Source organism: Neopsephotus bourkii, unplaced genomic scaffold (assembly GCF_033783945.1).
Source record: "Neopsephotus bourkii isolate Nb327-2 ecotype Australia unplaced genomic scaffold, CSIRO-AGI_Nbou_v1 NB_1107, whole genome shotgun sequence".
Lineage (NCBI taxonomy): Eukaryota > Metazoa > Chordata > Aves > Psittaciformes > Psittacidae > Neopsephotus > Neopsephotus bourkii.
The window spans coordinates 430,951-454,675 of NW_026901594.1; the positions used below are offsets into that span (position 1 = coordinate 430,951).

Here is a 23,725-nt window from a genome sequence, read left to right on the forward strand (position 1 = left end):
GTGCCAGACGAGTGCTCCAGTGTTGTGACTCTGGGATCCCTTGTGGGATTGTGGACAGGCCCTGAGTGAAAACTCTTCCTGGAGCCCAAGCCTTTGATAGCACCATGGTATTTTTACTGTACTGAGAACGGGAAATGTTTCTATTGTTTTGATGCACTCACCTGATAACTCCGCATTTTCCCTGCGCTCTCATGCTGGGAAGGAGCCACAGCTGTTCATTTCCTCAGGGCTACTTCTGATTTTCTAAACCCTCACCGTACTCCCCACCTGCTGAAATACCATTTCCATTGTCTCTTTTAAAGCAATTACTCTAGAGGCTGCAATATCCTTCTCTTCAGCTGTCCTTGGAGCTTGTCCCACCCTCCCTTTCCTCACTTCAGTTTGAAGAATATAGGAGAAATCACATGGTATCCAACACCTTTCTATACTTCAAATTACAGGGTGCATTGTGATAGGGTGTTTTTTTACTGTTTATTTTTTAGTCCTTTCCTAACGGTTGCTAACGCTTCATGCAGTGGTTTGGGTTTTTAACTTGGTGACTCTTCATGAGTGCAGTACCTGCTGAGAGAGTGCTCTGAGTGCAGACAGCAGGTCAAAACCTGGCTTTGCATATGTGAAAATTAGGATCATTTTCACTATATAGGTGACTCTATATTTATCTCCCTATGTCCTTTTTTTTGTTTAGTCACATGCAAGTAATAAGCTGTGAATACAATGCCCTGCAGTCAGCTTTTTGGCTTTTACAGGATGTGACAGTGTTACTCACAGTTTCCTGGGAGTGGGAGGGCAGGGAGGTCTAATAGAGTTCTTAGAGAAGGTCTGCCAAAGGAGTTAACTGCTCTACAGGAGAGAAAACTATCCTAGCAGGACTGGAAAGGTACTAAGAAGCCCTTGGCTTTGACAGACTGCTCCCAACCACTTTGTGACTGGCTGCAACCTGTTGTTTCTGACACATTCCAGATAGACAAAATCGCACTTTCTTCCCCGCCCTGTTTAACATCAAATCCAAAACGGCAATAGATTCAAACTTTTGCTGAGAAACCACGTGTCACCCCATTACATGCTGCTCCCTAGATTTCAGGGCAAATTCAAAAACAAGTGAAGCTCCAGGCTATTTTGTCTCCTTTTTATTTTTACTTTTATACAAAAAAAAAGTCTGACATAGTCACATCAATGAGAACAAGCTGCAGTGTGCACTCCAACAACAACAATCATATAAGGATTTAAAATATATTGGTTTATTGTTTGCAATAGCAGTGTTAGTTTGCTTGTTCTTAAATATCCCCAACTCCAAATTGCTGAGCTTGAAATTCTTGAAAGTCCTCTGGGATGGTATCTGAAAATAGGAAAATATGCAAAAGTTTATCCTTTTCTGACAAAACAAGGGAGCACTTCAATTAATGAATTACCTGCACATTCTTCTTTAGGTACTATGCCTTCTCTTTTGTTTATGCATTAAGAATGAACAGGGACTGTTCTCAGTTTTAGCTGTATACCACTGAAAAGCAGAGGGAGGCTAACTAGACAGTGCATGCTATGGCGCCAGCCCATAATGGAGCACTACCAGCTCTCAAATTACATTTCCATCCAAAAATTTTGTGGCTTCCACATCTATATTTTTATTAGTAAATGCTGACTGGAAAGGCAGAAAATGTGGTTGTCTTGCTCTGTACCCCAGACATGTCTCTACATCAGCGTCTCTGTTTCTCATGGCTCCTAATTCAACTTCCCAGTAATGGTTTCCCACGCCACAAGAAGGGACTGAAACATTAACTCAAGGACCAATAGCAGCTGGTAGAAGCAAACCACTTCAGCATTGGTGAAGTAAGCTGGAGGTGGGTCAATGTCATAAGAGCGACTACAGTTCTGCTGGAAGTGTTGAATTTGCAGGGTGCCTTTGCCAGCTCCCATTGTATCTGGAGAGCCACAGAGCTAACCATAGAGCTAAAGCTGCAGCCAAAGATGGAGCCTCAACAATGAAGCTCAACTGCGTAACCTGAACTTTATTTTGGTTATTTCCACCCTGATGCAGGACAGGTAACTAAACTCAAAAAGGAAGTAACACACAGTATACAGCAAAAAGGGGCAAGTTCTTTGCTTTTTGTTGACCTTTTTTGAGGCTTGAAAATTCCTTTTAAGCTTTTTCTAAAATGAAAGCAGGATGCTTGGGGACTCCAGAAACTTGTCTGAGTGGGTTTAATTGACCTACTGAAGTGCCTGCAGGAAAGTCACTACCTGCTCACTGCCAGGACAATATCTACGGCTTCGGCAGCAGCTTTGAAACATGATTGCTGGGAAATTACTTATGTCTGGGAAACCACAGACATGAATCTGTTTTCAGACTCTTATCAAGTAATTTATAACAGAAAGCACCACAAGTTTCCCTGTTTAACCATGATGTCCAAGCACTAGCTATAAGCATATTGAGTGCCCAGGAACCAGGGTCGATCATTGGAACACACCACAGAGCCAGGGTCTGGCTGTGCAGTGGCTGTGTCCACTCCAGACGTGGTCTTGGCTTCTTGGATCCACAGACAGCAGAGAGAGAAACTATTCCAACTTGGCTGGTAACTTGTTTTCTGAAGGCTGCTTTGGTCAGTTAAGGGTTGATGCTGAGAAGAGTGGGGCAGCCCCTCCAACCTCACTACCAGCAAGGTAGTGTTGCCAGGGCAGAAATGTCATGACACAAACAGCTTCTGTGTGAGCGACCAAGGATTGAGTTACTCTATACAGTGGGAGATTAGGGCTAAACTGGGAGGCTCTGACCCCAAGAGGGGTAAGCCAGCATGCTCCGACACACTCTGAGAAGGATTTCTCCATGGGACAAAGCACATCTCATGATCTTGTCCTCCCACAGACAGGAGCAACCAACAAATACACGTGTGACACTGATGCCTGGTGACTGATCCCAGTGGCTTTCCAGATTTCTTTCATGCGGTATTTACAGCTCAAGGCATCCTACATGTGTAATGGCCTCAGAATGTATATTGTGTGTGTACAGCTCACGGTTGGTTGGTTTTAAATAATGTATTTAATTCTCTGATGATAGCTATACTACTTAGTTGGCACAATCTCTGCAGCAGAGTGACTGCTCTGGGAGGCCAGCTGTGAAGTGTCAGTTCCCGTCTGGCTGGGCTGCAGCATGCTGCTGGTGTCAGGGGAGGTGTTTCACAGCTGTGAATAACTTGTGAATGAAAACCAATGGAAGGGATGCAAAATGGCATCCAGCAGGCACACTACCACACTACTTCATGGTCATTTGCTATGCTAGCTGTTAGCTAAAATGATGTAAAAGCAGCATTACCATTGCAGCGGTATTTCAGGTTGGACCAAATGATGTTTTCCTGAGAGAAGCAGAAAACTCCAAGCCGTCCTCCACGCATTGTGGTGTCTATGGTTACACCAGAGTCTGCCACTAGGTCAGAGCCTTCATAAAATCTTGCCCTTAATGAAAGCAAACAGAAGGTCCATTATGTCTTTTCCAGGGCTGCAACATTCATGAAAGTAATCTCATTATCGATGGTGGCTCCAGCCTTGGAAATGGTATTCTCCCTCCTTCCATAGGAGAAAAAGAAGCTAAGATAGCTCCTCTTGGAGGCTGGAGACTGGAGCAATGCTGCATGCTGTCAAGAGCTAGGCAAGGAGGGTGTTTTGGTGGGTTTGGGGTTTTTTTTTTACACATCCTACAAAAGCCCTGGAATACTTTTTTGTGTAGTCAGTCAGGCTGAGAGCTTTAACTCTTGAAAATTTCCACAGTCAACAGTTACAGGAGAAAGGGAGAACCAGATTAGGCCAGCTGAAGAGGGCCAGATGGCTATTGTCTCACACAGTTTGAAGCTAAACCTTTTTTCTTTTTTAATAGGCAAAGTTTCAAAGAAACAATTTTGAATGTTAAACTTCACTGTGAGTTTCTTTAAAAATGTGACTGTGATTAATTCCAGGAACGGTTCTGATGATCTGGCATTTAGCTGTTGCAAATTCCCAAGCAGTTCTGGGAACAGCTGAGCCCTGCCAGCTCCCCAGCACATGCCCTGCATTTAGGGCTTCAGCAGAACCATGCTGGAGCTAGCTGGGGTGCTGCAACGCTGCCTGCACCAAGTCCTCAGCCTCTGGGGTACTGGGTAAGTGACTTAGAAGATGATGAGCCTGAAGGACCCTGTTTGGACAAGGACCCTGACATGCAAGAAAACAGAGAGTAGTGAAGTGAAAGAAAGTTCCTGTGTCTTTTTATAAAAAAAGAACACCCACCACCCCCCCCGACAATTCCTGTTATGTTCCTGAGTTTATTTCCTGATTTGCTGAGGCAGTTCAAAAGCATCTGTACAATGAATAGAACTTGTTGTCTTTCACATTTCTGTGGGAGAGTGTGACTTTTTCCTATGCTTCCTTGATGCCTCAGAAAACCTTTGCTAGACGCATTATGGTCTGTGGCAAATGGCCTAAACAGACCACAGCAAGATGTAGACAGAGAGCTGGCAGAGGTTCGCTTTAGGCCTGGCTGCCTTTAATTTCTGAAGGACTGTGACACTGACTTCGCTAGCTTTCCCAGTTGCAGGGGGCATTAATCAGACTGCAACCACAGGCAGATGTTTGCTTGTGAAGCAGCTTCACAAACAGCTTGGACTAAGCAAAAGTTGCCACCCAAGATCTATTCACAACTGCCCTGTGGCTGGGACACAACTGACAGAATAAATGTTCATAATCCACTTTAGCAGAAAGTCAAACATGCTCATTCCTATTACCAATGAAGATGATGCTCTGCGCCAGAAAACTGGAATAATTATAATATCAAGTTACTGCATCTCAACTGCAGGGCAGTGATTTTTTGAACAACTGACATACTTCTATTTCTGTTCTATTACAGTGCTGCAAAACTGAGCTGATGTTGACAGTTTATGGTTGGGGTTTTTTTGCATTTTAACACTGCCATTGATCTACAAGTATAATTCCCGCTGAGCTGGATGGTGCAGTGAAATGCTTCTTCCTGAGGGGTGAATTTTTTATGTTTTTCAAATAACAAAATAAATAACGTGCATGACACAGCTTTGACAAACTTTCTGAATATATGCCATGTAATGTCAGATTTATCATGTCACAATAATTACTGATCTTAGTTAGGATCACAGCCTTTTAAGTGGACAACTTTTACCAATTCTGTTATCCCAGAATCTGTAAATGAACTATCATGATTCCAACAAAAATACTCTAAAGGATCAAAATTAAGAAATTTTGAAATGCATTGTTTTTGAGATAAGTGGCCATCTGTAGCTTGGAAAACAAGGTATTAAAGCCAGAAAAGGGCTTACTAGGGTAGTAACCAGTTACAACAGCCAGTGGCATAAAACTCAGGTTACAAACAGGCATAACTTGGAATTATGTTTCCTAGGAAAAGTATTGCTGGCTGAATTTCAAAAGTCTAGCCTGTTACAAGGCTTCATCAGTGTAAAGCTCGAACATCTCACAAGTTCCCAGGTTGTTGTCTGAATTAGGTGTTGAGAAACGACAGTTTAGGCAGACATGTATCTGTACTCACCATATCTATCCTTTCCTCTCTTACCTGATGTAACCGATCTGAGGTCTATGCTGCAAGAACCAGCGGTAGGAGACTTTGTCTTTCCACCCTACATTTCGGGGGTCCTTCCACAGCAGCCTGACCTGGTCAGTGGTGTCCCCCGTGTGCCAGAGGGAGTTGCGAAGGTGCTCACCAGGGCCCGTCTTGGATTTCACAGCCTGCAGAAATACAATTTGCCAATGCCAATCACAGAGAAATGTGATTTTCAGGAGCTGTAAGTTCTTCTGTAATGGGGAGCAGGTCTGCAGAAGTACCCTCCCTCCTGCTCACATGCTCCTAACTTCTTTTGTATAACTGGAGCCACTGCTTGCATGGAAAACCAAGGACAAGGAGGCAGTTTGACCAGCTACAGTCAGAGCATAATGAGAGCAGAGACTAAACCCTCCAGCTGATAAGCAAGGGCAAGACTGCAGATGTATTTCCTTAACAAATATTGCTATTGAAAGGGCTATGTGGCAGTTTTGCACCTTTTGCAGGGAGACAACAGCAGTGACGCAGAACAGCCACTGTGCAGTGATGGCTTGGTCAATGCACAGCATGATGGCTTAGCCCACAGCAGTCAGATGGTCTGGTGGCACAGCCAACCCACGGCAGCATGGCATAGCCAGGCTGTGGTGACTGCTGTGTCACCAGCTAGGAGCTACGACCAGTACCTTTAGCTGAATGCCAGGCTCTGCAACAGCTCTGAAGGGAGTCGCTTGCCAGTACGTCTGTTCAGTCTGTTTCCACATTACCACATAAAAGCTAGAGCTGTCTTGATAACCAAAAATAAAGCCAGCGTAGTCATCATCTGTCACAGTGTTCACATGGAAAGTGCCCTCAAAGTCAACACCATTAAAAGCTGTGTAACCTGAGGGACACATATGGGTTAATGAAAATGAATCCACATGCTCTAAGTTTTTTGCTGTGAAACTTGAACCTCAGAAGAGGTACATACCAACAGCAAGGCCAGGATCGCTGTTCATAGTCTGCACAATTTCCATGCCCTGTAAGAGTAAATTTAGGCTGGTTGGTGTCTGTGATGAGCTGAACCGGCTACACCTGGCAGCCCCTTCTGCCTCCCTTTAGCACTCCCTCCACTCATCTCCTCCCTTTGCTCACAATAACACTTGTAATTAATTAATTTAATTAATTTATTTTGTATATATTTATAAGTCTACATAATACAAATAATAAATTATAATATTATATATTTATAATATACAAATAACATAAATATCTAAACATGTAAATACAAATATAACATATAATATGAAATGATAATTATAATACTAATTTATAACCCTAGCGGTGTTTAAGGCCAGGCTGGACAGAGCCTTGCATGATATGGTTTAGTGCGAGGTGTCCCTGCCCAAGGCAAGAAGGGTGGAACTCAGTGATCTTAAGGTCCTTTCCAACCCTAACTATTCTACGATTCTGTAATCTATTTATATATTTATTTATAATTAATTTGAATTACAATGAGGACTATAATAAAATACTGCTTGTGTGCCCTGAGTCAGGAACGATTTGCCTTTCCTACTGCAAAATTTGGTTCTGCAAATCACTGAACCAGAAGTCAGCACAGGGCAGGTGGGATGTCAGAAAGAGGGCTGGGGTGAAAGAGAGCTTTTCTTACACTTAGCTTGTACAGTTTGATCATGGAATTTGGCATTAAACTGACTGCTGGGACTGGGTTAAGGAAGGTGTATACATCTCAGCTGGCTTGGCAGCGACTTTGCCAGTGGGAACAAACTGCACATTCCCTGTGACTCAGAACACATTAGCCTCCTGGCGGCTAAGATTTGTTAGTATAAGTAACAGTTACTGGACTCCATCTAGAGTAAATGCTCTGCTACACAGCAGGTCAGACTTTCAAAATTTTGGGAAGGATTCATGAAACTGTTTGCTACACAAATACTTCAACAGCGTGACACAAAAGTCTTGTGTTTGCCTTCTTGGCATCAGTGAAATCTACCCAGAAAAAGTTGACCACCCTGTAGTTATTTTAGACTATTAGAAGCACCAAAGCTATCATAGGCTAAAAAAAATGTTTCTTTGCTATAACTCCTGTATAATAGTCAGACAACCAACAGCTTCCACTTTCCACTTGTTTACCAGAGGTCCAGCAATTACAGAGACAGTTTTACTGTGGTTTTCAAAAGATCTTTCTCAGCTAGGTAAGAAAGACCAGATGTATTTTTACCTGGTTAAGAACCACCCAGTTGGGATCAATCTGTGCATCTCCCTCTGGGTCCAGCACCACTGTCTGATAGGCCCTGAAGTCTGTCAAGGTGATCTCTGCGTTCTCAGGGCACACATCAATCCGATCAATAACTGCATCCTGGTCAAAATCAGACTCACAGATATCCCCAACTCCATCACCTGAATGCATCAGAGAAGTGAAAGGTTTATGGTTTAGCAAGTAGCCACCTCTGGGTGGATCAAGGTGTTTGAGAAGCAGCTGGAGTCTCAGCCCTGATGGCTGTAGTGCCTGGGGAGGGGACTCGAGGTCGTGTGCCTGGGCCAAAGGGCCCCTGTGTGTTGGGTTCCCTCCTGGCACTAGTGTATGCAGATGCAGTGACTGTGTTGGATCCTGGTGCACATGTGTAGTGCCTGGGGAAGGATGCAGTGCCTAAGCACTGAAATGGCTCCTGAAAGCCCATCTTACCATTATCATCTTCCTGCCCTGGGTTGGGGACCAGCCTACAATTGTCAGGGCCGGGTGGCAAGAGGTCAGGAATGCCATCGTTATCATCATCCTCATCACACTCATCACCTAACCCGTCTTTATCCGTGTCCAGCTGGGAGCTGTTGATGATGGTGGGGCAATTGTCTGTGCTGTCCTGGTGCCCATCGCCATCACTACGAGCAAAGAAACGAAAAGAAACAGCAGGCCAGCATCAGCTCTTGCCTCTGCATGGAGGACACCATGAGTACTCAAGTAGGAGTTGCACTGGAGGCCTGCCATAACAGGAAACAGACCAGTGGTCACCACAACCTCTTGTCACTCAGGTGGCTGAACAGCAAGGAGACAAGCAGCAAACACAGACCATAGATAAGGCAGCAGGAATGTGAAGACTAAGCCTGGAGCTGTAAAAATACTCAGGCAAGAAAAAGAAACCTTACAGGGAGTGGGAAAAGGTACCAAAGCCCAAGATCTCAAATGACATCCACTCCTAAAGGACATGTAAGACACACCCAACAAGTGCAGTGTCATCAATCAAAGGCATCCAGGAGACAGCAAGTACTAACAGCTGGTGTCCCTTGTCAGACATGCTGTCCACAAGTATCTTGGTGCTCATGAGCATGCAGGTAGGTGTGAATGTGAATAAGAATTTATGGAAGACTCTGCAGGAACATGAGAAATCAGACATGTTTAAAAACAAGCACCACTTTCCCCCTCCTGCATATCAAGTTTTGCTACGTTACAGTCCAGCAGGCGAGCTGCACAAAGAGAAAACAGAGAAGTTTGTAGCTCCCAAGCACCCCCCCAACATCAGCTGGTTACAGTAAAGAGTCACAAGGAATGAGGACAGACTATGGGAAAAGAGTTTGGGAGGTTATGGGGTGGCTGCATTGTTTCTCCATGCTAACAGTTAAGTGCATCCGTGCAAAAAAAATGGCCTGAAGTCACATGTGTCTTACACCATAAATAAAATAGTTCCTGGTCATAAGCAGGCATGTTTCCTTTCAGTAGCTTTATGCTGAACCCAGGCAGAGCAGGTAACATGCAGCCAAATTAGGGCAGTGCTGCGGTTTACAGCTATGCATATTCCCACCTATCTTTCACTGCTTAAGAAAAGTACTTTTATTTTACGTCAGAGCAACTCGTGTTTGCACATTCTTAAGACGAAATGCAATGAGGACCATGCACATACATTTACTGCAAGGTTAACCTCAGGCAGAACTATAGTGTTTCTATCAGGAAACGCTTCATACATATTAGCTAGGTTTAAGGAAGAGGAACCATGTCCCTTTTTAAAACAGAAAAAAAACAAGGCCGTATCTACCTAAAGCAGCTCTCAGCTGGGGCCCTTTGAAGCTGCTGGCCCAAGACTGGGAATGCTCCCTGTGGAGGCCAGGAAGTGGGCTCCCTGCACTTATCATCCCAGGCAGTAGCTCCTACCAGCCACCTGTGGCTGACAACATGCTGTGCCAGCACAGGATTTATCACTTCCCTTTCTTCTTCATTTAAGGAGAGCAGGGGAGCACTTGTCACCCCTAATGCTGGTGATGCAGAAGCTGCTTCCAGGCAGGTGTGAGCAGTTTGCCACGGGACATGCCCCTGTGAATGCCCAGGGTGTGTAAAACCAGAAAGGAGCACTGTCACTCTTGCTGTGCTAAAGCAAAGGGACTTATCTTTTTTTAATCTTTTTTTATTTTATTTTACACTTGGTAATAAAATTCTGTTTCTGGAACACCAGATTCTTACGGGAAAACATGCAGCCCTTAACTGAAATTCCTGTTGGACTGAAAAAGAAAGAAAAGAGGAATGAAAATAAAGAAAAGAAAAAAGCCTTTTACCTCACTAAAGTTCTGAACTTTCGAGAACTGCACTGAATGTCACTTCCACAGGAACTTGCAGGAAGCCTGTGTGAACATGGGGCTGAAGGTGAAAAGCTCTTAACTGTACTGCTGCAGGGAAGTGACACAACAAGGCTGATGGTTCTAACAATGTTTTCTGAAATACCACCTCTTTGAGGAGGTACTGGAGTTAAATTCAGGCTAGTCTGAGGGATTAAAGGTCTCCAGGAAGTCTGAGCTTGATTCAGCTCAAGACAGGCCTCTCCCCTTCCCTGCTGCTGTTACAAGCCGTAACACAGCATACCTGTCCTGATTGGTATCACAGGAATCTCCAACCAGGTCGTTGTCGACATCTGACTGCAAAAAGAAACAGTGAAAGTTCCAGTATCAGCTGCTGAGAGTATCTACTAAAATGGCAGTATTAAACCAAAACACAACCAAATCAAATGCAATTAAAATAAAAGCATGGAAAAACATTTGTTTCACAAAACATATGTTCTTGTTTGCACCATCCATTTAACCAAAAAGACAGTTTATTTAAAGGAAGAAGAAAAGAACAAAACCAACAGACAATGAGTAAACAGGGTTAAACTTGATTGGAGCAGCTCAAGCAAGGTGAGTAGTTGAAGCAAATTTTATCTACTACTGGAAATAAGTATCCCTCATTTCTAACCACAGCTGATGTCTTCAGCAGCTTTGAAAATCTACTATGTTTCTATAAAGTTTCCAGCAATTTTTGTTTGTCACAAGGGGCTCAATCAGAATTCCAAACATGAAAAGTCTCACTGAGTTCTCACCTAGCAGCAATGAAAAGTTTTACTAAATAAGGACACTGGGATTTTGTCCTAAATAAAGAAATATCAAGTAGAACTAAATCACATCACTGTGTTGGGTCTGGCATTGGACTCTGTGGGACTGGAGCACGCCCATGTTTCAGAGCATGCCAGCAGAAGATACTGCCAGGGCAAAAGTGCTAACAACATCCCAAACTATGATAATACACCTGGTACCTCCCTTTTCCTGTTGTCAGGAGACTCTGAAGCTCCATAAAACCTACCCAAATGCCTACTGTTAAAAAGGTAAGCACCCTGCATGAGCGCTTCATTCTCATCTTGTTTTTCAACCTCAAAAGTACCTCCCACTCAATGAGGATATTTTTGCCTTGTGCCTGCTGACCTGATTTGGGTTGCTGATTGTAGGGCAGCTATCACAGGCATCACCAACACCATCATTATCTGTGTCCTCCTGGTCTTGGTTGGGGATTCTCTGACAATTATCCAAAAGGTTCTTAATACCTAGTGAAAAGCAAGATGTTAGTTAAGAACAGTTCCTTCGTTACTGGACAACACAAACATCAAGAACAGCAAAGACACTATTCTTCTTCAGCAGCTAGTTCATCTTGCAACAACATTATAAACCTGCACAGCAGAGCCTTCTTATGTGTGCATCTGTTCACTTAACAGAAGTTAGAAACATCTTGCTAAAGAACAGCTTTCAACCCCATCACACACGCTTCATTAATTATATATAATTCATTCTATCCTGTGTCTGTTTCACTGCTTAGAAGATCGAACATTTCACCTTTGTAGTTATGTTTGAAGGGTTGTGATTTTTTTACTTCTTTTAAGCCTCCTACAGCAATACAAATTATGTGGCTCTTCAGCATCTGGGATAGGCAGCAGCTGAGTACTCTGGGACATGTTTGTACCTTTAAAGAATTACTGAATGACTAATGACCCTAACTTACACATAAACCATGGCTAGGTTTATCTGTTACAGTGTTTGGAGCTTCCAATGAAGGCTAAAAGTTGCATATTAATGCAAATCAAAAGGTGTGCAAACACAGGTTTCATGAGGAAAGACAATGCAACTGGTGAGAGGAAATCTCCTAACACATGGCACATTCTGGGCAAGTTTCAAGAACATCAGAGAAGCTGGAAGTGAAGAATGACCAACCATCTCCATCCATGTCATCATCACAAGCATCTCCTTTCCCATCGCCATCTGTGTCCCTCTGGTCATTATTCAGAACATTGCGGCAGTTGTCACAGGCATCTCCAAAGATATCTTGGTCACTATTTCTCTGGTTAACATTGGGAAACAAGACACAGTTATCCTGCAAGAGACACAGATTCAAATCAGGCATGAATTATTGGGTCCCAAATACTTCATTTCTACTTTTGTGGATTTGTGAAACTCTTACATTTACGTCTACTTTCATAAAAAATTATTACTGTGAGTAGTTTCCATTTTATGTAAATATTGCTGACACCAAGCTGTCTGGCTCGGTTGATACACAAGAGGGAAGGAATATCATCCGGAGGGAGCTTGACATGCTTGAGACGTGGCCAATGCCAGCCTCATGAAGTTCAACAAAGCAAAGTGCAAGGTCCAGCACTTGTTGTTACAGCATCCCTGGAACAGCTACAGGTTGGGTGGAGAAGAGATTCAGAGCAGCCCTGCGGAGGAGGACTTTGGGGTGTTGATTGATGAGAAAAGGAACTGAACATGGCTCAGCAGTGTGTGCTCGTAGGCAAGAAAGCCAACTGTATCCTGGCCTGCATCAAAAAGCGCGTGACCAGCAGGTCAAAGGAGGTGATCCTGCCCCTCTACTCTGCTCTCATGAGACCTCACTTGGAGTATCGTGTGCAGTTCTGGTGTCCTCAACATAAAAGGAAATGGAATTGGTGGAACAAGTCCAGAGGAGGGCCACAGGGATGATCAGGGGACTGGAGCACCTCCCATATGAAGATAGGCTGAGAAAGCTGAGGCTGTTCAGCCTGGAGAAGAGAAGGCTGCGTGGAGACCTCATATCAGCCTTCTAGTACCTGAAGGGAGCCTACAAGGATGCCAGACAGGGACTCTTCTTTAGAGACTGCAGTGACAAGACAAGGTGTAATGGGCTTATACTTAGAGGAAGTTTAGGTGAGATATAGGGAAGACATCTTTACTGTGTGGGTGTTGAGATCCTGGAACAGGAACATCCCTGAGAGGGTTCAAAACCAGGCTGGACAGAGCCTTGAGCAACATGGTCTAGGGTGAGGCGTCCCTGCCCATGACAGGTTGATTGGAACTTGATCTTAAGGTTCTTTCCAACTCAAAACAATCTATGATTCTGTGATTAGCTCTAGATAAGATTTCGTGTGTCCCTTAAAGCTCTCCTTTGAATCACACTGGGGGAACAGCAAATATAAACATGCAGATCATAAGGCTTTAATTATAACTTTGACTTCTGGTTCTCATTTTGTCCATAGTGAGTAACTGAGTAACCTGTTTTGGTGCCTTGGCTTTCTTACATGGTCGTCCTCAAAAGCTGTAGCTCAGGGACCCTAACAGGGTTTGTCACATGCTCTCAGTGAAAGTACACTGCCCCCTTCTGGTACAGACCCAAACCAAAGCTGAAACACTGAAAAACATGACTTTCTGACACAAAAATGCACAAGTTGTTTTTGTTGTTGTTTTGGGGTTTGTTTGTTTTTGTTGGTTTTTTTTTTTTGTCAGACAAACTGCTATTGACTTTCTTAAGACCACCAGGAAGCACATGGAGAAGACTTTATTTCAAACTGGTGTAAACTTTCCGTTGCCATCTAGCACACTCATGATCTCACCCTCTTGCACCCATGGATGCAGAACCCAGCTTAGCAACAATACAGAAGTTACTGGTTGCAAAGGTCTTGAAACTGCATACAGATTTACAGTTAAAGGAGGATTTAACATCTTTCCTTGTAGAACATTAATAAAACCAGTTGCTTCAAGCTACCTGAATTTAGGCTTGGCCTCTGTGGCAGAACAGCCTGGGGCAGACCTTCTGTGATTGCCCGTCTGTCCTAGCTCCACATGGACATTTGTAATCTGAATAGACTGTTCTCTTGTCTATCTTGGAAGTGCGCTAAGCAATACCACAGAAAGATCTTCATGTAGAACCACAGTGGGCTTGTAAGGGTATGGGGTGAACACGGAAGAGCTTTTATGGTCTGATTTTAATCTCTGATACATTGTGTGGTAGTGTACCCACATGGAAACCTTTTTCAATTTCAGACCATGATCCAAAGCTTTCTTCAAGCAATTGGCAAGACACCCATTAATTTGCGTGGGGCTTGGATCCCTCGTGGAATATATGTGTGGTCAACCTACTATTTAAAAAGACACTAACAAAAATAATGTTCCTGAAGGCCATGCTATAGGAAAGTGTGACAAGAACACAAGTTCTGAATGCAAAAAGCTCTAGAATTCAATGATAAAATATAACAATGGAGCATACAACAGTAAATCCCCACAGAGGGATTTAAGGCTCCGTGAAACAGGCTGGGTTTTTTAGGTCTTGTAATAGTGAACATTCTATAAAAGAAAAAGACAAGACTTAGACAGCTGCTTACTCTGAATGAATGAGATAATCACTGGCAAATAGTAGTGACCCACATTTCAAAATCACTGCCTATTGCAGTAGGGTGAAATCCTACTGTTTACACAGACTCCCCCACCCAGATCTATACACAGCACCTGTTCATTGGGAATGCCATCTCCATCTGCATCATCATCACAGGCATCTCCAATCCCATCACCATCGGCATCTTCTTGTCCAGAGTTTGGGACAAATCTGCAATTGTCCTAGATATAAAATGAGACTTGTCTAGTGTTCTATGGGTAAACTGGATGCCTTCATGATTTCAATGACTTTTTCTATTACTGTTTTAATTAATCAATGAATCAAATTTAAAACAATTTAGCCAGATAAATTCAATTCCTTGAAAAAAGGTTAATGCATCTAATCATGTTTTTTCCGCTCTTCCTCTTTACCCCTTCATTCTCTGAATTATTATAGGATTAAGAAAGAATTTCTTACTTTTCTGCAGTTTTCAGCAGAGCATGAGAGTTCTTCGTTAGGGTAGCCGTCAATGTCAACATCTTTTCCACAGATATAACCATCACCAGCCCAGCCAATGCCACACTATCAATAAAACACCATGGTAGTACTACCAAAAAGTTAATGAGACACTACAGCAATATTCGAGAACCCCACAACAGTCTTGAAAACACAAATGTACACCAGGAATGGACAGTCACTGAACTACAGTGAGATACACTTCACCACTCTCAAAAATGTGGAAAGAAAACTTTTGTTTCAAGCTGTCTATATCTAGACACAGCTCAATGGGATGACTGTGTTTTGTTCAGTATCTCAAGAACATGTCTGCAACTGGAGGAAGTTTTAAGATAGAACTGCGCTGACAGTTACTAAATTTGCATCAGCAAAGCAAGTGCATTTGCATGCAAGTTTCTCTTAGCCAGTTAGCTTCGTACTGTTTAAAATTAACGCCTAATTTGTCTTGTAACTGAAGATTGATGCATAGAAGTGCATGTCAGACTCTGTCCTCTCCTTAAGATGAGGACTTGCCTAACATAAGTTTCTAGCTATCTTACCATTACAGTATGGACTTGAAATATCCCAGATTCTTTTTGAAACAGATGTACTTAAAAATGAGACCAAAACAAGTGCCAGCAAAAGCACGCACTGTATCCAAATTTAGGACACAGGATTAGTCTCTTGTTTCGCCCTGCAAGCTGGAAAAACTAAGTAATACACTTCAGTTAGATTCTTACAACGGAAGTTATGTGCCACTTGGTGCTCCTCTGGTTCCATGGCTAAAAAGCACAGTACAGCCTACCTACGTCTAGAATCTGTGGTCTTGGTCTCACTTAGAAAAACATCATCTCTGTCATCAGGCAAGTACAGGCACACTGGGTGTGTGGAGAGGATCCCACAGCTATGCAGATGAGCACCAGGAGAGGAATTTGTCCTTGTGATCTCTTCTGTAGGGTGACATTCAACAGTCTTTCTGAGGAGACTATAGAAAGTCTATAAAAGCCATTCCCAAAAAATCTAGTTGTATAGACACAGTAAATACGGTAAATGAGCATGGCTGCCTTACAGAGATGCTGCAAGAAGGAAGCAATTGCAAGATAGACTTAGCCTGGTTATATTCATAGCTGGTCTGGGCTAGTGTGCCCAGTTAAGATCCAGTTAAAATACCCAACACAAAGACCTTCCCGGTTCCAGCCTAAAAAAGGCTATTTTTCATTGTAAAAAAGCATGAATTCATGAACTCACAATACATGTCACCTCTCCTCTCCTTTCCTCAATACAACGAGCATGGACACTGCATGGATTGAGGGCTCGATTTCTGCAGCTTCTTTCAGCTTGACATCCCCTAATTTGGTCTCCTGTGTATCCTGGTTTGCACTGGCCACAGTGGTAAGACCCCTGCAAGAACAAAAAGTTACTAGCCAGCCCTTTAACGGGACTTTTTTTCTTTTAAATCAAACATGTGGGCAAGATTCAGGCCACACTGCTTATGCTGTGCAAGTGTAGTTTTTCATCCAATGAGGCCTCCTTGCACTGTGAACAAACCATTTCCTACACGAAAATCAGGTCTGGCTCCCTCACTGCAAGCTGAAAAATATGCTCAACTCTGCCTTTTAGACGAGTCTTTTGTTAAGCCAGAGAAAAGTCATGTAGCAGCAGCAAGCTTCACGATGTCTTGTCTCTGCCAGCATCAGTCTGAGCTGCTTCCAGGCAGCTTCCAGGTAGCCAAAACATGTAAAATTGTAAGCAGCACCTGTTTAATCAGACTGGATGCTCTTATTTCAGTGTAAAGCAGATCCACCAGTTTTTAATAAACTCAACTAGGCACAACTTTTAATCAGTGAGAGACAAGAGAGTTCAGCATGTCTTTGCTCCTTTTTTTTTTAAACTTGTATGTTTGTAAGCCAATTTGAGTTAAATGTTGGTCTTCAGAAAAGAATTCAGGAGCTGAAGACACAGTCATCCTCATTTACACTGTAATAAGAACATCCATGTCACCTTTTCCAGTGGTTTACCTAGATGCATATATATATTTTATATGATGCCACTCTCTTGTGTAAACAAACCCCAAGGAGCTAAGCCAAGGAAGTGTATGCTGGGATGATCACCATGAGATACAAATGGATAAATCCTGGTAAGAAGGGTCTTCTTTTGACCCTTACTATGGCTTTTGTCTCAACACCCCGCCCCTCCCCCCCCCCCCAAAAGCCCCCAAACTCACACACTTGTAGATTTGTAACCTATGACATAAAAGTTAATTGAAAATAATTTTTTTTTCTCTTATAAAGAATATTTTTGACATGTCAGGAAACAGAAGCATTCAGATCTCTGTCAAACTTGCACATCCATCCCTTTGTAAAATCAAGGCACTTCTCACACAGTCACTCTTCCCATACAAAGCTTGTAAAGGGAACTGTCAGGACTGTCCTAGTCAGCCATCACAGACATATACATTTTCTGCCCATCTGGGTATTATTTTTGTCCTATGGTCCTAGCTTCATTGCAAACTTTAACTCTGTGCTGTCTGCATACTTCCCGGCTGAAGATGAATATACGCAGATATGTGAAGAGTAAAATAATCACTGGGCTACGCAAATGGTATGGCCTATATAAAACATAGCCGTCTGTGCACTTTCTCCTAATGGATGCCAGGCTAATATCTTCTGGGGTCTCCTGAATTTACTCAGTAAATTCTGCCCTATATCAAGCCCTGGTATGCATTAAAATAGCCTTTGAGGCAGCACTTCCAGACCAAACTATTTCTAAAGGAGACAGGAGTAAGAAACCCACAGTGCTGTTTTGACAGATGGCAGGACACTTGTTGCCATCTATAAACAGGTCCTCATGACTTCCTGAAGAGAACTAGTTATGTATAGTCATGCAGTAAGATACAGCATGTGATAGAAATGTTCTAGGTATTAAAAACCCCCAAATTAAAAACCACACAAAAAATCCAAACCACAAATCATACTGAACATTGAAAGCAACCCTAGGAAAACAAGGTTATTCACAAAGAAAGCAATAATTTCAAACACTACTAATAGCCTCAACAATACTTAGCTGCACAAAGGACCACTTTTACACTCACAGGATACTTTTAACCTTTCCCTTGTAATGGAGAAAGCCTGCTTTGTACACCCAGCTATAGCAGAACAGTATTTACAGTAGCATAAGTGGCACATATGGGACAACCAGGTGATCAGGCCCAGTCAGCATGTGTTTATGAAGGACAGATCCTGCTTGACCAACCTGATCTCCTTCTATGACAAGGTCACCTGCTCAGTGGATGATGAAAAGGCTGTGATTGTTGTTTACCTGGGCCTTAGCAAAGCCTTTCCCAGAGCATTTGCCTGGAGAAACTGGCTGCTCGTTGCTTGCTCATTATTTTTCACTGGGTAAAGAACTGTCTGGGTGGCTGGGCCCGAAGAATGGATGTGAATGGAGTTAAATCCAGTCGGCAGCCAGTCAAGGTGGTGTTCCCTGGGGCTCAGTACTGGGACCAGTTCTGTTTAATATCTTTATTTTATAGTAAATCAAAGTTACCAAGGTCTTATCTTTGATGTGGATTAGAGGATCAAATACACTCTCAGCAGGTTTGCAGACAACACCCCGTTGGATGGGAGCATTGGTCTGCTGGAGGGGAGGAAGACCCTGCAGAGGGATCTGGGCAGACTGGATCAATGGGCTGTGGCCAGTGGCATGAGGTTCAACAAGGCAAAGTGTCAGGTCCTGCACTTGAGCCACAACAACCCCACACCTTGAGGCCTGGTGAAGAGTGGCTGGAAAGCTGCTCACAGAAAAGGACCTGGGGGTGCTGATTGAAGGAGCTGAACATGAGGCAGCTTGTGCCCAGGCAGCCAAGAAGGCCAACAGCATCCTGGCCTGTATGAGCAATAGTGTGGCCAGCAGGGCCAGGGCAGGGATCATCCCCCTGTACTGGGCACTGGTGAAGCCACACCTTGAATCCTGTGTTCAGTTCTGGGCCCCTCCAGACAACAGAGACATTGAGGAGCTGGAGTGGGTCCAGAGAAAGGAAACAAAGCTGGTGAAGGGTCTGGAGCACAAGTATGATGAGAAGCAAGTAAAAGAACTGGGGTTGTTTAGCCTGGAGAAAATCAGGCTCAGGGGAGACCCTATCTCTTCCTACAGCTACCTAAAAGGAAGCATCTTATGAGGTGTCAAGTGACAGAACAAGAGGAAATATCCCCAAGCTGTGCGAGTGGAGGTTTTGATTGGCTATTAGAAAAAAAAACAAAAAAAGGCACCAAAAGGGCTATCAAGTACTGGAACAGGCTGCCCAGGAAAGTGGTGGAGTCACTGTCCCTTGAGTTATTTAAAAGATACGCAGATGTGGCACTTAGGGACATGGATTAGTGGTGCACTTGGCAGTGTTAGGTAAATGGTTGGACCTTATGATCTTAAGGGTCTTTTTCAACCTAAGTAACTCTGATTCTGTGATTCTAAGTGAAAAGTCTAACTGCTTCATAGCATTTAAAAGGTTTGTGAGTCCCATTCTTTTGGAGCCTAATTATCTTTCAAACCTTTCAAAACATAGCTGTTTGTACTTCTGTTATGCTTGCTCTCCTAGACTAAATACCTATGGGTATTAAAAATGTTGTACCAATTGCAGCTCTCCTCCTCTCTGTACTTATTAAGAAGGATAGCTGGTACTCTATAAATACCCTAACAAAGTGAAGACATTGACCATATGAAAAGAGCATCTAGGAGAACAGCTTGCTGCAGCAGTTCCCAAATGGGACGAGCAGAAGCAAAGATTTAATCTTTCAAAGGAGGCTCCTTGCAATAGCATACTCACAAACACACATAACCGGATGATCTGGAGAGAAGAGTTCCTGACATTCCTCAGGGAAATCGATAAGCATACAGCTCAAATGGACATGTTAATGACAAATAAAGTACCGATTTTTTTTATTAATAGACAGGAAAAGAGGAAATGATTGTTTGATTTAGATGAAGCCAACAAACAAACTGTATTATTCACCTCATCAGTTAGAGCCATAAATCCAATCCTAGCCTCAAGGAATTTTAGAACAGTCAATCTTTTAAAGCCACAAATGAAAAGGTGCTTACCAAAGTGTTTATGCAATGGGAATTTGGAACGCAGAGTCCAAGTCCACCATTCTGACATTCATCAATATCTAAGCAGACCTAGCAACAAAACAAATCATCATGTAATACGACAATGTCAATCTGAGATCCAAGTCTGAAGAAAAGGCACTGAAATTTAAGTCTAGAAAAAGAGTTATAGACTCTCCTGAAATCACTCTGAGAATGGCACAGACATATCCATAGGCATATCTTCCAATGGATCTCTGTGATACAGAAAATTTCAAACTTAGGATGGGCTTCTGGTTTGCCCACAAGAGTTTAGACAACTGTAAGGTGAGTGCTACAGAAAAATGAAAAAAAAAAAAAAGAAGACAATAAAATAGGCCTTTTCTATCACACTCTTCCTAGTTCAAAGCCAGTTTGCAGATATCAACAGAGTGCCCTTGATCAGAAATACCTTCAAAGATACTAACATTTTTTCTTGTTTATATACCAATCTGAGTATTAGAATCTTAGTACTCCCATTAAAGCCAAGCAAACACAACTCAGATCTTCTGATTGAAACACTCAGCTCTGCCTTTTGGCTCTGCCATTTACGGATGACTGAAGTATAAATGAAGTACAATAGAGATGCATTGATATAAATCAGCAACTTGCAGTGGCGGTTGCCACAGGGATACTGCCACTCACCTGCTTATTGCTCTTGGCATAGCTGAGGCCTATCCCTTGCACGGTTTGTCCTGTATATCCTGGGGGACAAGACTCACATCGGAAACCTGGAGCAGTGTTCATACATCGCACTCCAGGGAAGCAAGGGTTGTAACGACACTGCAAAGAAAAAATGAACCGAGCATGTTTGTGCTTTGGTAACGTCCAGACCCTGACTATGCACACAGACTTCTCAGTCAAAGGCATCGCTACTTGTAATGTCTGTATGTCTTCTGTTCAGAACTGGCTTAGAGAGGAACAGACACTGCAGATATTTCTTATCCCAGTAGGTCTCCAGCTGCTTGCAACCTTCCATGATAGCCTGTAGTTAATGCCCTAAGCTCTGATGCCAGTCCTTTTTGCTGGGTAGGTTCAATTCCCTTGGAAGCTGAGAGCCCCCTGGAAGCAACCCAACCACAGTATCAGGACAGACAGCTGTATAACTAGAACCCATCAAATGGTCCTCCAGTTTTGTTTTGTGCACACAGAAGCAGCAGCAGCATCTCCCTTCATTTATATTTGGGCAAATCTCACAGCCAGAAGTAACCCAAACATGAGGCAAATGAGCAAGGATGCGTCAGCGGCACTCACATATTTCTAGACTGGAGGTCCACACACAATCCGTGGTACTTCTTCCAGAATCCCACGCACTCACAGCATCACCTTTGGCCTGAAGGCACCATCTGCTTTACTGCCATCATGTAGCCTTACAGAACAGTTATGACCCATTTCACCTGCCTTGTGGGTGCCAGTTTGGGAAACCACATCCTGTGCTGCTGCCTCTCCATACTAGGTAGTATTTCTAAGGGTACTGAAAACTTCAACATACCATCATGCTACACATGGCTCAAAGACAACAGTAAATAAGAAACACGAGAAAGAAATAGAAAAGAGCTTTAAAAATATGCATCCCCCCCGATCAGTAACAGAAAAACATCTGCAAGATGGAGAGAGAACAAATCAGAAGATAACTACAACAAACATACAACTTGTAACTAAACACATACGCAATGGAGGAAGAAAAGGTATGTTTAATATCAAAGTGTGTTTGATGGAAAGATCTGTTAGAACTAGGTCCACAACTAGCATAAGCAAAACGTAAAACCTAGGACAGACATTTTGTGCTCCTTATTTGCTGTGGATTTTTTATTACAGGCAGCAGAGGGCACTCAAGTTACACATAAACAGGCAGAGCTGCAGCTCCCAAGATACGGGATATGAAAGCAGTGTCTTCAAACTGGTAATGAATAAGGGAGCATATTGCAGAGATGCTAAAAGCCTCAGAAAAGATTACAGCAGCTCTGAGTGAGGCATCTTCTAGATTTGTCTTTAGCAAAATTTGTATATGAACTTCTTTTTAAATGCCAGCTACTAGGAAGTACAGAAATAGATCAGACAGTAGAAAGGTGCTCTCCCAGAAGATTTCAAAAAAGCTTTCAAAAATTATAAAAAAAATTACTTCATGTTCTCAGTTAACTCAGGAAAACAAATATGACACACCCTCTCTTATTAGAGAATGAAAATGAAAAGCTATTGCCATTTATTACCTCTCCCCCCCCAAACCCATAAGTGAAAATCCAGCTGTTAAAAAGAGTTATTTACTGGTGAAAAGACCCACAACAGACTAGGTGACATTTTAGTAGCAGTGCTCATGTAAAGACCTCATATGAGAAAGCATGTCACTACAGACCAGTCTCGGTTTGTTTTCCTACTACTGCTGTCAAGAGTAGTGTTGCTCCAACTCTCAAAATGGCAGGGAGATTATCACCATGCTCTGCCTCAGTCTAGGTATGGCTCAGGAGGAGGAAACTATCTGTACTGGTAGGCTTCAGCTAGGCTGGCTTGAGACTCTCACCACGGTTATCTGTGGCATGAAACTCACACCAGAGCTCTTTCAGCTTCACCTCTTGCATTCACATTTCAGGGCTTCACCTCCATTTTTTGCACCTTCTGTTGCAGCAGACATAGTCCATGTCGTGTGAGGCAAAACAAAAGATACTGCCTGCACTGAGGAAACTGCCACACTCAACCCACTTACTTTTTCACACACAGATGTAAGTTGGACACATTGTGTCCTTTCTGCTGATGGCCTACAGGAGGGAGTAAACCAAAAGAGCAGTCAAAGCACATCTATTGCCTGGGAAGGAGAAAAAAGGAATTGCTTTTGCTGTGCTACATCATTAGGCAGCCATGGTGGTAGTACGGTGCTATCCGCAGGAACAGTTAATGACCTAATTCTCCTGTTTCCCTGGTCTACTACATGCAGGTGTTTTTCCAGAAAAGTCACTTAAGAGCAATGGCAAAAATCATCATACAGAAAGAAATGTGGTGAACTGGGAAGTGGTTTTGTTGTTTGTGTTCTGAATGTCACATTCCAATTAACACAGATTTTATTTAATTTCTTCAGATGTCAATTTATTAACTCAGTCCTTAGTACAAGCAAGCTCTGACTTTCTAACATAACACAAGGAAAAAAAAAGGTGAATTTAAGTCAACATTAGCAGCTTTCAACACAAACATGAAGAAAAAAAGCAACAATAACAATAAATGTTTATTTTCTTTCACAGACATTTAACACAAGACTGAAAAACATTGCTCCAGTCTGGGCTGAAGAGAAGACTTTGGTCTTCAAGGCTGGTTCAGGAGCAGTACAATTTAAAGAAACAAAGCCCATATTGATAAGGGCTTCTGCAGCCTGTAACAAAAGCTGCTGCATCTTCTTGGGGAATAGAAACAACTGTGTCAAAAGCTTCTTTTGTTTGTTTTGGTTGGGTTTTTTTTTCCAAATTTAAAGTCCTTTAAGTGACTTCTCAACTCACCAGGGTATTTCAAGTTTTCACACATATAACCTCCACAAAGTTGCAGCAACAGCAAAATAAGGAGGCGGAAGCAAATCAGAATGAATTAATATTCACTGTGCAAGCAGTCAGCAAATGCTGAAGACAGCAAGCATCAGCAACCCATTGTATGAAACAGTTGCTTTTTAGCTTTTTTTTTTCCCCCCC

At 42.8% G+C, this 23,725-nt stretch overlaps 1 protein-coding gene and 1 long non-coding RNA gene across 2 annotated transcripts in view; one reads left to right on the plus strand and one right to left on the minus strand.

Annotated features, from left to right (window-relative positions):
• Positions 1-1,105: 1,105 nt before the first annotated feature.
• Positions 1,106-23,725, minus strand: part of THBS4 (thrombospondin 4) — a 43,652-nt gene continuing 21,032 nt past the window's right edge. The window contains exons 8-22 of the mRNA XM_061362267.1: positions 20,703-20,840; positions 20,034-20,111; positions 16,188-16,340; positions 14,922-15,026; positions 14,579-14,686; positions 12,035-12,194; positions 11,255-11,373; positions 10,383-10,435; positions 8,223-8,416; positions 7,758-7,936; positions 6,510-6,558; positions 6,226-6,422; positions 5,558-5,730; positions 3,305-3,444; positions 1,106-1,336 (exon numbers count right to left, since the gene is read on the minus strand). Of these exons, the coding sequence (XP_061218251.1) occupies positions 1,275-1,336; positions 3,305-3,444; positions 5,558-5,730; positions 6,226-6,422; positions 6,510-6,558; positions 7,758-7,936; positions 8,223-8,416; positions 10,383-10,435; positions 11,255-11,373; positions 12,035-12,194; positions 14,579-14,686; positions 14,922-15,026; positions 16,188-16,340; positions 20,034-20,111; positions 20,703-20,840 (1,908 nt within the window). The 3' untranslated portion in view covers positions 1,106-1,274. The remainder of the gene's footprint in view (positions 1,337-3,304; positions 3,445-5,557; positions 5,731-6,225; positions 6,423-6,509; positions 6,559-7,757; positions 7,937-8,222; positions 8,417-10,382; positions 10,436-11,254; positions 11,374-12,034; positions 12,195-14,578; positions 14,687-14,921; positions 15,027-16,187; positions 16,341-20,033; positions 20,112-20,702; positions 20,841-23,725) is intronic.
• On the plus strand, positions 20,848-23,471 carry LOC133217121 (uncharacterized). The gene is made up of 2 exons (XR_009726806.1): positions 20,848-21,745; positions 23,288-23,471. It is a non-coding gene; the product is annotated as an uncharacterized LOC133217121 (long non-coding RNA).